Genomic DNA, 12,128 nt, shown 5'->3' with positions numbered 1-12,128 from the left:
TGCGCATACAAGAGACTAGTGGCTGTTGCTTAAATTCAACAGAATTTATAAACAAAACTGACTTTATAAATATTTTATAACATGCGCCAACAGGTTCTTTAGATCGGTAGGGCTGAAAAAGTTGGTAGTATCATATGAAATCAAATGTGTTGTGGGGTAGCTGTAGGCCCCTTACTGACTGCAGGTTCTCTCTGCTTACTAAAAGTGGTGACATGTAGCTGGTTCTGCCTGACAGAGGGAGGTAAAGGACAGATTAATGCTGTGCACCGACAGATACGTGCGAGCTGGAAGCTGCCCCTAAGTGCAGATGTAGGATAAGCTTACCCTCACAAAATTATCCATGGGCTGATGTATAAAAGAATACCTGATTTTGGAGTTTGGTTTTCTCTTCAGCTGTCTTTCAGGAGTATTTCCCTTGAAGCTGAAAAACATGACCATTTATAATTTCTCAAGCTCAGTGTTTCTCAAGCTTGATGCATGGTATTTCTTACCCCATTCATAAACGCTAACTGCTTTAGCGACTATTGACGATAGTATCTTCTGACCGGGGGAGTTTTGTTAAGAGCCCCGACGCTTGCTCTAAACATTAACACGCATCGCTTGCGTGTTAGGAGCGTGTCTTTCATATCAGCGATAAATTATTTTCAAAAAACAAAAAGGTTGAATTACAATGCACCTTTATAGGGTTAGGGTTCCAACACGGCCATATTGCCATGTTACAGCGCTTGTTTACAGAAAACAGATGGAAGACAGTGGACTACCTGTGCTAATTAGCTATCTGCGTCTCCGAACACCTGTGTGTAAACGAAAGACGGACACCACAAACGAGTTGTCACTGAAAAATACTGTTGGCTGCAAATGTGTTAAAACCGGTTAAAACAGTGTACAGTAAGTGTGATGAGGTGATGTCGAAGGAGTCAGGCGCAGGAGGGTAAATCACAGAATAACAGGCTTTATTCCGCAAATACAGAGTTACGCAGAAATGCATCAAACACTCTAGTGTGCAAAACAGGCGCACTGGAAAATACAAGACACACAGGGAAATATCCCGGCAATACAAAATACAAGGAGCTCCACCGAGCTTAGCTATCCTCCACAATAAACAATCACACACAAATACAAGGGGGCAGAGGGAACACTTATACAGGTACTGATGAGGGGATATGAACCAGGTGTGTGTAAAAACAAGACAAAACAAATGGAATGATGAGATGAGGAGCGGCAGTGGCTAAAAGGCCGGTGACGACGAACGCCGAAGCCTGCCCGAACAAGGAGAGGTTGCAACTTCGGAGGAAGTCATGACAGTAAGTGTATATTTTGCATTTGTGAAATTATTTTGATATGATATGAAAGTATAGGGATTTATGTTTCTAGAACCGTACCGCAATTGAGAATCGATTCACGTATAGATGGAGTATTTGGCTATTATGGCTTCCAAAGCCAATTGGCCTCTAAACAGAACATGTAAGGTCCTGGACTATAAGGAGTAACATTAGGCTCCTTTAGTCCTTTATTGGGCTAGGTATTTCTGACAGCTGAGGTGTTCACCTGTGTGAGGGTGTATATTTCCCGTATTTCCCAGTTGCTTGCCTTTGTTGGGGGTAGCTGTATGAGCCTCTGGCTTGCCCTTGTTGGGGGTAGGGGTAGTTGTTTCTGCCTTGGCTGTGGGAGGGATTGCTGTATCTGGCTTGGCTGTGGGAGGGATTGCTGTATCTGGCTTGGCTGTGGGAGGGGTAGGGGTTGCTGTATTCTGAGTGCCAGAGGATGAGGTGCGACTGGGAGAAAAATAAGTGGAAAGGAGCACCTGGCAGCCTGGGAAGCTGCGAGGACCATACCAGCTGTCCAGCTCAGACCCACACAAACCAAGGTGTAAGTAATATTCTGTAATATATTTATTAATTCAATACTGTCTTTATAAAAATGTTGTTTAATCTGTTTGACAGTGTGTGACACTGCATACAAAACTCCAAAAAAACTCTCACCCACCCTTTCGCTCCCCCAAAGAAGGTTCTCTGCACAGCAGGGCTGGAAAGACATTCTCTCACGCCTGATGCTGATTTGTCTGGGTTTGTCTGAATAGAGAGAAGGTCAAAGGAGAGTGAGAATACAAGCACACACTTCTGGCCTCTGATGTTTACTCATAATACACACCTATTGTATACCCCCAAAGTATACACACACTTACCCTCCAAAACACGCACTTACCCTCCAAAACACACTTACTGCTATCTCATAACAGTCCACATCGATCACCATAAGAAGACACAAATCTACAACTCTCATCTGTTTCTCTGCAATTTACTGTACCTTTCTCTCTGAAGAGCACACTTCCAAGCCCTCAGTCTGTACACACCTGACCCTGGTTCTCTTTGCCAGTCTGTGTGGAGCCCTCCTCGCTCTCCTCCAGGGGGCTGCGGATGCGCAGGAAGGACAAACTGGGAGAGCTTCAGGCACAGATAGAACAATGAGCCAGATATTTCACTGGATGTATAAATGTGAAGCATCCGGTTGGCATTTCCACTCACTACCAAATATGGTGATGAGAGGAACCCCAGTGGCCGGCAGTGGGAAAAGATGGAGCGAGATGGATTTTGGCCCACATTCTGCACATTTTCTCATCGATTAAACATTTTATCTCCATACAGTTTTCTATTTCCAAAACTAGAATCTGTAACAAACAGAGTGGACTGCGTTTTGTAGATTTTACCCTTTGCCAAAGTTTTAAAAAATGATGTTGTTTAGAAGGAGTGCAAGGGCGAATTCAGTTATTGCACCCGCCCACTTCAGAGTAGGGGTTCCCTAATGGAAATATGCAAATAAATGCTAGAACACGCCAATAGGATCTCACTCGCTCGTGCTTATCTCTGCCCACCTCCTTGCTTATTCTGCCCACTACGATGCATTTGCTCCCATTGGAAACGACAGGCTCTGGTCAATTTTGGGTTAGTTATAAAAATCTTTGCTTTAGGGGTTTTGTCTTGATCAAAATGGGGCTTAGGTGGTGGGAGGGGAGTGGCCATTGGGTTGGCCAATTGTGCGGTCGCAGATGTATATATTTTTTTTGGCCCTCCTGTTGGCCACAGCGACAAAATGTAGCTGTTTTAAAGCAATTTCCTGCAATTCTACACATCTTGCCATGGCTTATGCTATCTGAGTGACTCAAACATAACAAAATCAATGCCGGGCCCCATGCCATGACAAATACACTCCTGAATGTACCATTTTAGAAAATTCTCCCTGACTGTCTAGCTTTTATTTAGGTGATTGTTAGTTCTCAAAGAGGATCTTATTAAAATATATAGGTACATTATATTTTCTACATACTTTATATCTGGTTTTGTCCTTTAAGTTTACACTGAAAAGTTTTTCCATCCTGGGAATTATATATACATTTTTATATATATATATACAGTTGAAGTCGGAAATTTACATACACTTAGGTTGGAGTCATTAAAACTCGTTTTTCAACCACTCCACACACTTCTGGGCCGTACACACTACCCTCTGTAGTGACTTGCAGTCGGATGCCGAGCAGTTGCCATACCAAGCGGTGGCGCAGCTGTAGAACTTCGAGGATCTGAGGGCCCATACCAAATATTTTCAGCCTCCTGAGGGGGAAGAGGCGTTGTCATGCCCTCTTCACGACTGTGTTGGTGTGTTTGGACCATGATACGTCCTTAGTGATGTGGACACCCACTCCACTACAGCCCCGTTGGCCCTCCATTTCCTGTAGTCCACATTAAGGGAGAGGTTGTTGTCCTGGCACCACACAGACAGGTCGCTGACCTCCTCCCTATAGGCTGTCTCATCATCGTCGGTGATCAGGCCTAACACTGTTGTGTCGTAAGCTAACTTAGTGATGGTGTTGGAGTCGTGCACTGCCACGCAGTCGAGGGTGAACAGGGAGTACAGGAGGGGACTGAGCACACACCCGAGGGGCCCCCGTGTTGAGGGTCAGCGTGGTGGATGTGTTGCTGTCTACCCTCACCACCTTGGGGCGGCCCGTCAGGAAGTCCAGGATCCAGTTGCAGAGGGAGGTGTTCAGTACCAGGGTCCTAAGCTTAGTGATGAGCTTGGAGGGCACTATGATGTTGAACACTGAGCTGTAGTCAATAAACAGCATTCTCATGTAGGTGTTCCTTTTGTCCAGGTGGGAAAGGGCAGTGTGGAGTGCAATAGAGATTGCGTCATCTGTGGATGTTGTGGGGCGGTATGCGAATTGGAGTGGGTCCAGGGTTTCTGGGATGATGGTGTTGATGTGAGCCATGAACAACCTTTCAAAGCATTTCATGGCTACAGATGTGAGTGCTACGGGGCGGAAGTCATTTAGACAGGTTACCTTGGCGTTCTTAGGCACAGGGACTATGGTGGTTTGCTTGAAATATGTAGGTATTACAGACTGGGTCAGAGAGAGGTTGAAAATGTCAGTGAAGACACTTGCAAGCTGGACAGCACACGCTCTGAGTACGCGTCCTGGTAATCCGTCTGGCCCTGCGGCCATGTGAATGTTAACCTGTTTTAAAGGTTTTACTGACATCTGCTACGGAGAACATGATCATACAGTCGGCCGGAACAGCTGGTGCTCTCACTCATGGTTCAGTGTTGCTTGCCTCGAAGTGAGCATCGAAGGCATTTAGCTCATCTGGTAGGCTCGTGTCACTGGGGCAGCTCTCAGCTGGGTTTCCCTTTGTAATCCGTGATAGTTTGCAAGCCCTGCCACATCCGATGAGCATCAGAGCCGGTGTAGTAGGAATCGATCTTAGTCCTGTATTGACGCTTTGCCTGTTTGATTGTTCGTCCGAGGGCGTAGAAGGATTTCTTATGTGTCTGGATTAGTGTCCTGCTCCTTGAAAGCGGCAGCTCTAGCCTTTAGCTCAGTGCGGATGTTGCCTGTAATCCATTGCTTCTGGTTGGGATATGTACATATGGTCACTGTAGGGACAACGTCGTCGATGCATTTATTAATGAAGCCGGTGACTGATGTGGTAAACTCCTCAATGCCATCAGATGAATCCCGGGAACATATTTCAGTCTGTGCTAGCGAAACAGTCATGTAGCTTAGCGTCGGCTTCATCGGACCCCTTCCGTATTGAGCATGTCACTGGTACTTCCTGTTTGTGTTTTTGCTTGTAAGCAGGAATCAGGAGGATAGAGTTATGGTCCAATTTGCCAAATTGAGGGTGGGGGAGAGCTTTGTATGCATCTCTGTGTGTGGACTAAAGGTGATCTATATTTTTTAATCCCTCTAGTTGCACAGGTGACATGCCGGTAGTGATGTAAAACATATTTCAGTTTTCCTGCATTAAAATCCCCGGCCACTAGGAGCGCCGACTCTGGATGAGCATTTTCTTGTTTGCTTATGGCCCTATACAGCTCGTTGAGTGCGGTCTTAGTGGCAGCATCGGTTTGTGGTTGTAAATAGACAGCTATGAAAAAAACTGATGAAAATTATCTTGGTAAATAGTATGGTCTACAGCAGGGGTGTCAAACGTACGGCCCGCGGGCCGGATCAGGCCCGCAAACGGGTTTAATCCGGCCCGCGAGATGATTTTGAAAAAAAAAAAAAACATTTTTTTGTTTTTTTGTTTTAAAGTATAAAAATGCGCTGCAATTTTTAAATAAAATAAACTGCTGTTCCAATTGCGTCCACTGGATGGCGCAATAGCAATTGTGTTAAGCAAGCAAACTGTTTATACCGGGGCAGAGCAAGTAGGTCAAGCACGTGCAGCCAATGAGCTACTTTGTTTTGCCCGCGATATTTATACGGCTTCTACTTTTAACATTATGTGCTTTGGCACCCTCATTGCCCCAATATGTCTCTGTCAAAAAAGAGAAAAGTGGACGCAGAGTGCAGAGTGTTCCAAGAAAAATGGTAATCCTATTTAATCACGGAATTGAATGGGAAAGCTGTATGTTTGGTGTGTTCAGAGCATGTTGCAGTGCTGAAAGAATATAACCTTCGTCGCCACTATGTGAGTCTTCATGCCGACAAATTTGACAACTTTCAAGGACAGCGGAGATGAGAGAAGGTGAATGAACTGTTGGCGGGTCTGAAGAAACAGCAGTCTGTGTTTACTCACAGCCGAGACATCAGTGACGCTGCAGTGAAAGCTAGCTACCTCATTGCTAATGAAATCGCAGTGGCTTCAAAACCATTTAGTGAGGGTGAATTTGTAAAAACATGCATGATGAAGGCAGCGGAGATTGTGTGCCCTGAAAAGCGGCAGGCTTTTGCAAATATCAGCCTGACAAGAAACACAGTTGCAGACAGGATTTCCGATCTTTCAGTGGATTTGGACAGCCAGTTGAAGCAAAAAGTAAAGTCATTTATTGCGTTTTCGGTTGCAATTGATGAAAGCACGGACATTACAGATGTTGCACAACTGGCCATTTTTTCATCCGCGGAGTTGATGACACATTGACCGTCACCGAGGAGTTTGTGGAGTTGGTGCCGATGACAGATACAACGACAGCAGCTGATATTTTTACCGCACTGGTCGGCGCGCTGGACAGGGTCGGAGTGGACTGGTCCCGCGCTGTCAGCCTGGCTACAGATGGTGCGCCCTCAATGATCGGGAAAAAAGCAGGCGTTGTGACAAAGTTCAGAGAGAAAGTGCAATCTGCAAATAGAGGACGTGATTTTTTGACTTTTCACTGTATTTTGCACCAGGAGGCTTTGTGTTGCAAGTCATTAAAGATGGATAACGTCATGAAGGTGGTCATCCAAACTGTTAATTTCATCCGATCCAGAAGCCTGAATCACCGTCAGTTTGACAGCCTTCTCAGAGAGAAAGACCACATTTATGGCCTGCCATACCACACTGAGGTAAGATGGTTAAGCCGAGGTGCTGTGCTGAGGCGTTTCTTTGATTTACGAGAAGAAATTGAACAGTTCATGGAAGAAAAGGGCAAACCAGTGTTAGAATTTCATTCCGCAGAATGGATGCCGGACCTTGCATTTATGGTGGATGTTACAGAGCACCTGAATAACTTGAACAAACAGCTGCAAGGGCGCAACAAAGTTGTCACGCAGTATTATGACAGCATACGTTCTTTCAAGTTGAAGCTGTCATTGTGGGAGACGCAACTTGCCGGTGGTGATGCAGCTCACTTCTCCTGTCTGAAAAATGTGTGCGTGGCAGACATGAAGCGGTTCAAAGATAAAATAACTGGACTGTTACGGGAGTTTGAGCAACGCTTTCAGATTTATGTTTATATGTTTTTATGTTGATGTGCTATTGTTTTTAATTGATTTTATTTTATTTGTATATTTAACCTATTCTTGACTCTGTGGTTCTTGCACTTGTTTGGGGAACAGGATTTCATTATTTGTATCTACATTTCTGCCTGAGAAATGACACCCTGATATAGTTATGTGATCTGTGATATACTTCTGTGAATCACTGAGGCATTGTGTGTTTGTGTGTTCTTTGTCCTCAGAACTTTCAAATAACTTGAGGTGTTTTATGATTAATAGTGATGTTGTGCTTTTGGACACTGTCCTCAGGCTCCAGCTTTATGTTTATATGTTTTTATGTTGATGTGCTATTGTTTTTAATTGATTTTATTTTATTTGTATATTTAACCTATTCTTGACTCTGTGGTTCTTGCACTTGTTTGGGGAACAGGATTTCATTATTTTTATCTACATTTCTGCCTGAGAAATGACACCCTGATATAGTTCTGTGATCTGTGAAACAGTTCTGTTAATCACTGAGGCATTGTGTGTTTGTGTGTTCTTTTTCTTTAGAATTTTCAAATAAACTTGACGTGTTTTATGATTAATAGTGATGTTGTGCTTGTACTATTTTGGACACACTGTCCTCAGGCTCCAGCTTTATGTTGTATGTTGATCGTATTAAAACAAAGAAAACAATCTGAAGTTGTTGTTTTTAAGTTATATATACCATGATTTTTCCGGTCCGGCCCACTTGGGAATAGATTTTCCTCCATGTGGCCCCTGAGCTAAAATGAGTTTGACACCCCTGGTCTACAGCTTATCATGAGGTATTCTAACTCAGGCGAGCAGAACCTTGAGACTTCCTTAATATTAGAGATTGCGCACCAGCTGTTTTTAATAAAGAGACACACACCGACCTTACCGGACGCTGCTGTTCTGTCCTGTCAATGCATAGAAAAACCAGCTAGATATTATCCATATCGTTGTTCAGCCATGACTCTGAGAAGCATAGTATATTACAGTTCTTAATGTCCAGTGGATAGAATAGTCTCGAACGGAGCTCATCCAGTTAATTCTCCAGCGATTTCACATTCTCCAATAGTAGAGGCGATTTATTCATTATTATCTCAGCCCTATCTGTTCTTACCTTTCTTGAACATTCTAACTCCTGTCCGCCCAATCCAGGGGCCATTGCCAAGAGGAGCGGCCGACATTGATCTGAACGAATTCAGATCCACAGTTTCCTACGAATTACATAGCAAGGGAGGAAATGGTCATTACATTGTATGGCACATCAAAACAAAATGATAAGTGTCTCATTGGAGGTTTACTCTGGATTTCAGAAAAAAGACTGTTGTCAATCTTGATGAGCCTTACCCATGTCGGTGTACCCAAAGCATGAGGCTCGATCCAGCTGCAGTTCTGCTCTGAGGACTCCACTGTGGTCCTGGGGGTTACACAGCCAAGACCATTTGTCACCATCCACATCACACACATTCTCCACACAGTTCTTTGCGTCCTGCACCATAAATAGCAATATGCAAGAGACGATAGTTGAGTTACAGTAATAGGCATTGAAGAAATGTCTGAGAATGGAACTATAAATACAAGTATTATTTAATTACCTTGTGAAATGAATGGTTTCACATTCAAGGCATAAAGCTATTACTCTAAGCATGGTCAGAGAGGGTGGACGAAGAAACCATGGCTTGCTGTTGTGAGATACCTATACTCTTTCTCTCTCGCTCTCAATTCAATTTCAATTTAAGGGCTTTATTGGCATGGGAAACGTATGTTAACATTGCCAAAGAAAGTGAAGTAGATAGTAAACAAAAGTGAAATAAACAAGAAATATTAACAGTAAATATTACACTCAGAAGTTCCAAAAGAATAAAGACATTTCAAATGTAATATTATGTATATATATATACACATTGTTGTAACAATGTGCAAATAGTTAAAGTACAAATGGGAAAATATATCAACATAAATATGGGTTGTATTTACAAAAGGTGTTTTTGTTCTTCACTGGTTGCACTTTTCTTGTGGCAACAGGTCACAAATATTGCTGCTGTGATGGCACACTGTGGTTTTTCACCCAGTAGATAAGGGAGTTTATCAAAATTGGGTTTGTTTTCAAATTCTTTGTGGATCTCTGTAATCTGAGGGAAATATGTGTCTCTAATATGGTCATACATTTGGCAGGAGTTTAGGAAGTGCAGCTCAGTTTCCACCTCATTTTGTGGGCAGTGTGCACATAGCCTGTCTTCTCTTGAGAGCCAGGTCTGCCTACGGCGGCCTTTCTCAATAGCAAGGCTATGCTCACTGAGTCTGTACATAGTCAAAGCTTTCTTTAAGTTTGGGTCAGTCACAGTGGTCAGGTATTCTGCCACTGTGTACTCTCTGTTTAGAGCCAAATAGCATTCTAGTTTGGTCTGTTTTTTTTGTTAATTCTTTCCAATGTGTCAAGTAATTCTCTTTTTGTTTTCTCATGATTTGGTTGGGTCTAATTGTGTTGTTGTTGTTGTACTGGGGCTCTGTGGGGTCTGTTTGTGTTTGTGAACAGAGCCCCAGGACCAGCTTACTTAGGGGACTCTTCTCCAAGTTCATCTCTTTGTAGGTGATGGCTTTGTTATGGAAGGTTTGGGAATCGCTTCATTTTAAGTGGTTATAGAATTTAACGGCTCTTTTCTGGATTTTTATAATTAGTGGGTATCGGCCTAATTCTGCTCTGCATGCATTATTTGGTGTTTTTCGTTGTACACAGAGGACATTTTTGTAGAATTCTGCATGCAGAGTCTCAATTTGGTGTTTGTCCCATTTTGTGAATTGTTGGTTCGTGAGCGGACCCCAGACCTCACAACTATAAAGGGCAATGGGTTCTATAACTGATTCAAGTATTTTTTGCCAGATCCTAATTGGTTTGTCAAATTTTATGTTCCTTTTGATGGCATAGAAGGCCCTTCTTGCCTTGTCTCTCAGATCGTTCACAGCTTTGTGGAAGTTACCTGTGGCGCTGATGTTTAGGCCGAGGTATGTATAGTTTTTTGTGTGCTCTAGGGGAACGGTGTCTAGATGGAATTTGTATTTGTGGTCCTGGCAACTGGAACACGATTATTTTTGTCTTACTGAGATTTACTGTCAGGGCCCAGGTCTGACAGAATCTGTGCAGAAGATCTAAGTGCTGCTGTAGGCCCTCCTTGGTTGGTGACAGAAGCACCAGATCATCAGCAAACAGTAGACATTTGACTTCAGATTCTAGTAGGGTGAGGCCGGGTGCTGCAGACTGTTCTAGTACCCTCGCCAATTCGTTGATATATATGTTGAAGAGGGTGGGGCTTAAACTGCATCCCTGTCTCACCTCACGGCCCTGTGGAAAGAAATGTGTGTTTTTTGCCAATTTTAACCGCACACTTGTTGTTTGTGTACATGTATTTTATAATGTCGTATGTTATTCCCCCAACCCCACTTTCCATAAATTTGTATAGCAGACCCTCATGCCAAATTGAGTCAAAAGCTTTTTTGAAATCAACAAAGCATGAGAAGACAGGGCGGCAGGTAGCTTAGTGGTTAAGAGTGTTGTGCCAGTAACCTAAAGGTCGCTGGTTCTAATCCCCGAACCGACTAGGTGAAAAATCTGTCGATGTGCCCTTGAGCAAGGCACTTAACCCTAATTGCTCCTGTAAGTCGCTCTGGATAAGAGCGTCTGCTAAATGACAAAAAAAGTTTGTTAAATAACGAATTCAACGATAAAAAAAAAAAAAGTTTGTTTGTCAATTAGGGTGAGCAGGGTGAATAAGTGGTCTGTCGTACGGTAATTTGGTAAAAAGCCAATTTGACATTTGCTCAGTACATTGTTTTCACTGAGGAAATGAACTAGTCTGCTGTTAATGATAATGCAGAGGATTTTCCCAAGGTTGCTGTTGACGCATATCCCACGGTAGTTATTGGGGTCAAATTTGTCTCCACTTTTGTGGATTGGGGTGATCAGTCCTTGGTTCCAAATATTGGGGAAGATGCCAGAGCTAAGGATGATGTTAAAGAGTTTAAGTATAGCCAATTGGAATTTGTGGTCTGTATATTTTATCATTTAATTGAGGATACCATCGACACCACAGGCCTTTTTGGGTTGGAGGGTTTGTATTTTGTCCAGTAGTTCATTCAATGTAATTGGATAATCCAGTGGGTTCTTGTAGTCTTTAATAGTTGATTTTAAGATTTGCATTTGATCATGTATATTTTTTTGCTGTTTGTTCTTTGTTATAGGGCCAAAAAGATTGGAGAAGTGGTTAACCCATACATCTCCGTTTTGGATAGATAGCTCTTCGTGTTGTTGTTTGTTTAGTGTTTTCCAATTTTCCCAGAAGTGGTTAGAGTCTATGGATTCTTCAATTACATTGAGCTGATTTCTGACATGCTGTTCCTTCTTTTTCCATAGTGCATTTCTGTATTGTTTTAGTGATTCAACATAGTGAAGGCGTAGGCTCAGAGTCTCTATGTTTTTGGTTGGATAGGATTCTCAATTTCTTTCTTAGGTTTTTGTATTCTTCATCAAACCATTTGTCACGGGTTGTTACTTTTCTTCAGTTTTCTGTTAGAGATTTTTAGAATTGATAGGGAAGCTGAGAGGTCAAATATACTGTTTAGGTTTTCTAATGCTAAGTTTACACCTTCACTTTTACAGTGGAATGTTTTGTCCAGGAAGTTGTCTGAAAGGGATTTAATTTGTTGTTGCCTAATTATTTTTTGGTAGGTTTCGACACTACTTTCCTTCCATCTATAGCATTTCTTAATATTATTCAGTTCATTTGGCTTTGATGCCTCATGATTGAGTATTGCTCTGTTCAAGTAGACTGTGATTTTGCTGTGGTCTGATAGGGGTGTCAGTGGGCTGACTGAACGCTCTGAGAGACTCTGGGTTGAGGTCAGTGATAAAGTAGTCTACAGT

General features: G+C 42.8%; 1 protein-coding gene across 1 annotated transcript in view; it reads right to left on the bottom strand.

Moving 5' to 3' along the window:
- Window positions 1-12,128, bottom strand: part of LOC311135870 (uncharacterized protein) — a 35,596-nt gene that overhangs the window by 2,862 nt on the left and 20,606 nt on the right. Inside the window, exons 2-5 of the mRNA XM_084169893.1 lie at window positions 8,558-8,627; window positions 8,328-8,424; window positions 2,308-2,411; window positions 1,987-2,072 (exon numbers count right to left, since the gene is read on the bottom strand). Coding sequence (XP_084026019.1) covers window positions 1,987-2,072; window positions 2,308-2,411; window positions 8,328-8,424; window positions 8,558-8,627 — 357 coding nt within the window. The remainder of the gene's footprint in view (window positions 1-1,986; window positions 2,073-2,307; window positions 2,412-8,327; window positions 8,425-8,557; window positions 8,628-12,128) is intronic.

This window comes from Coregonus lavaretus (assembly GCF_964263955.1).
Source record: "Coregonus lavaretus genome assembly, chromosome: 10".
Taxonomy (NCBI): domain Eukaryota; kingdom Metazoa; phylum Chordata; class Actinopteri; order Salmoniformes; family Salmonidae; genus Coregonus; species Coregonus lavaretus.
Note: the sequence above shows the minus strand (reverse complement) of the source record. Positions and strands in the feature narration are given on the sequence as shown.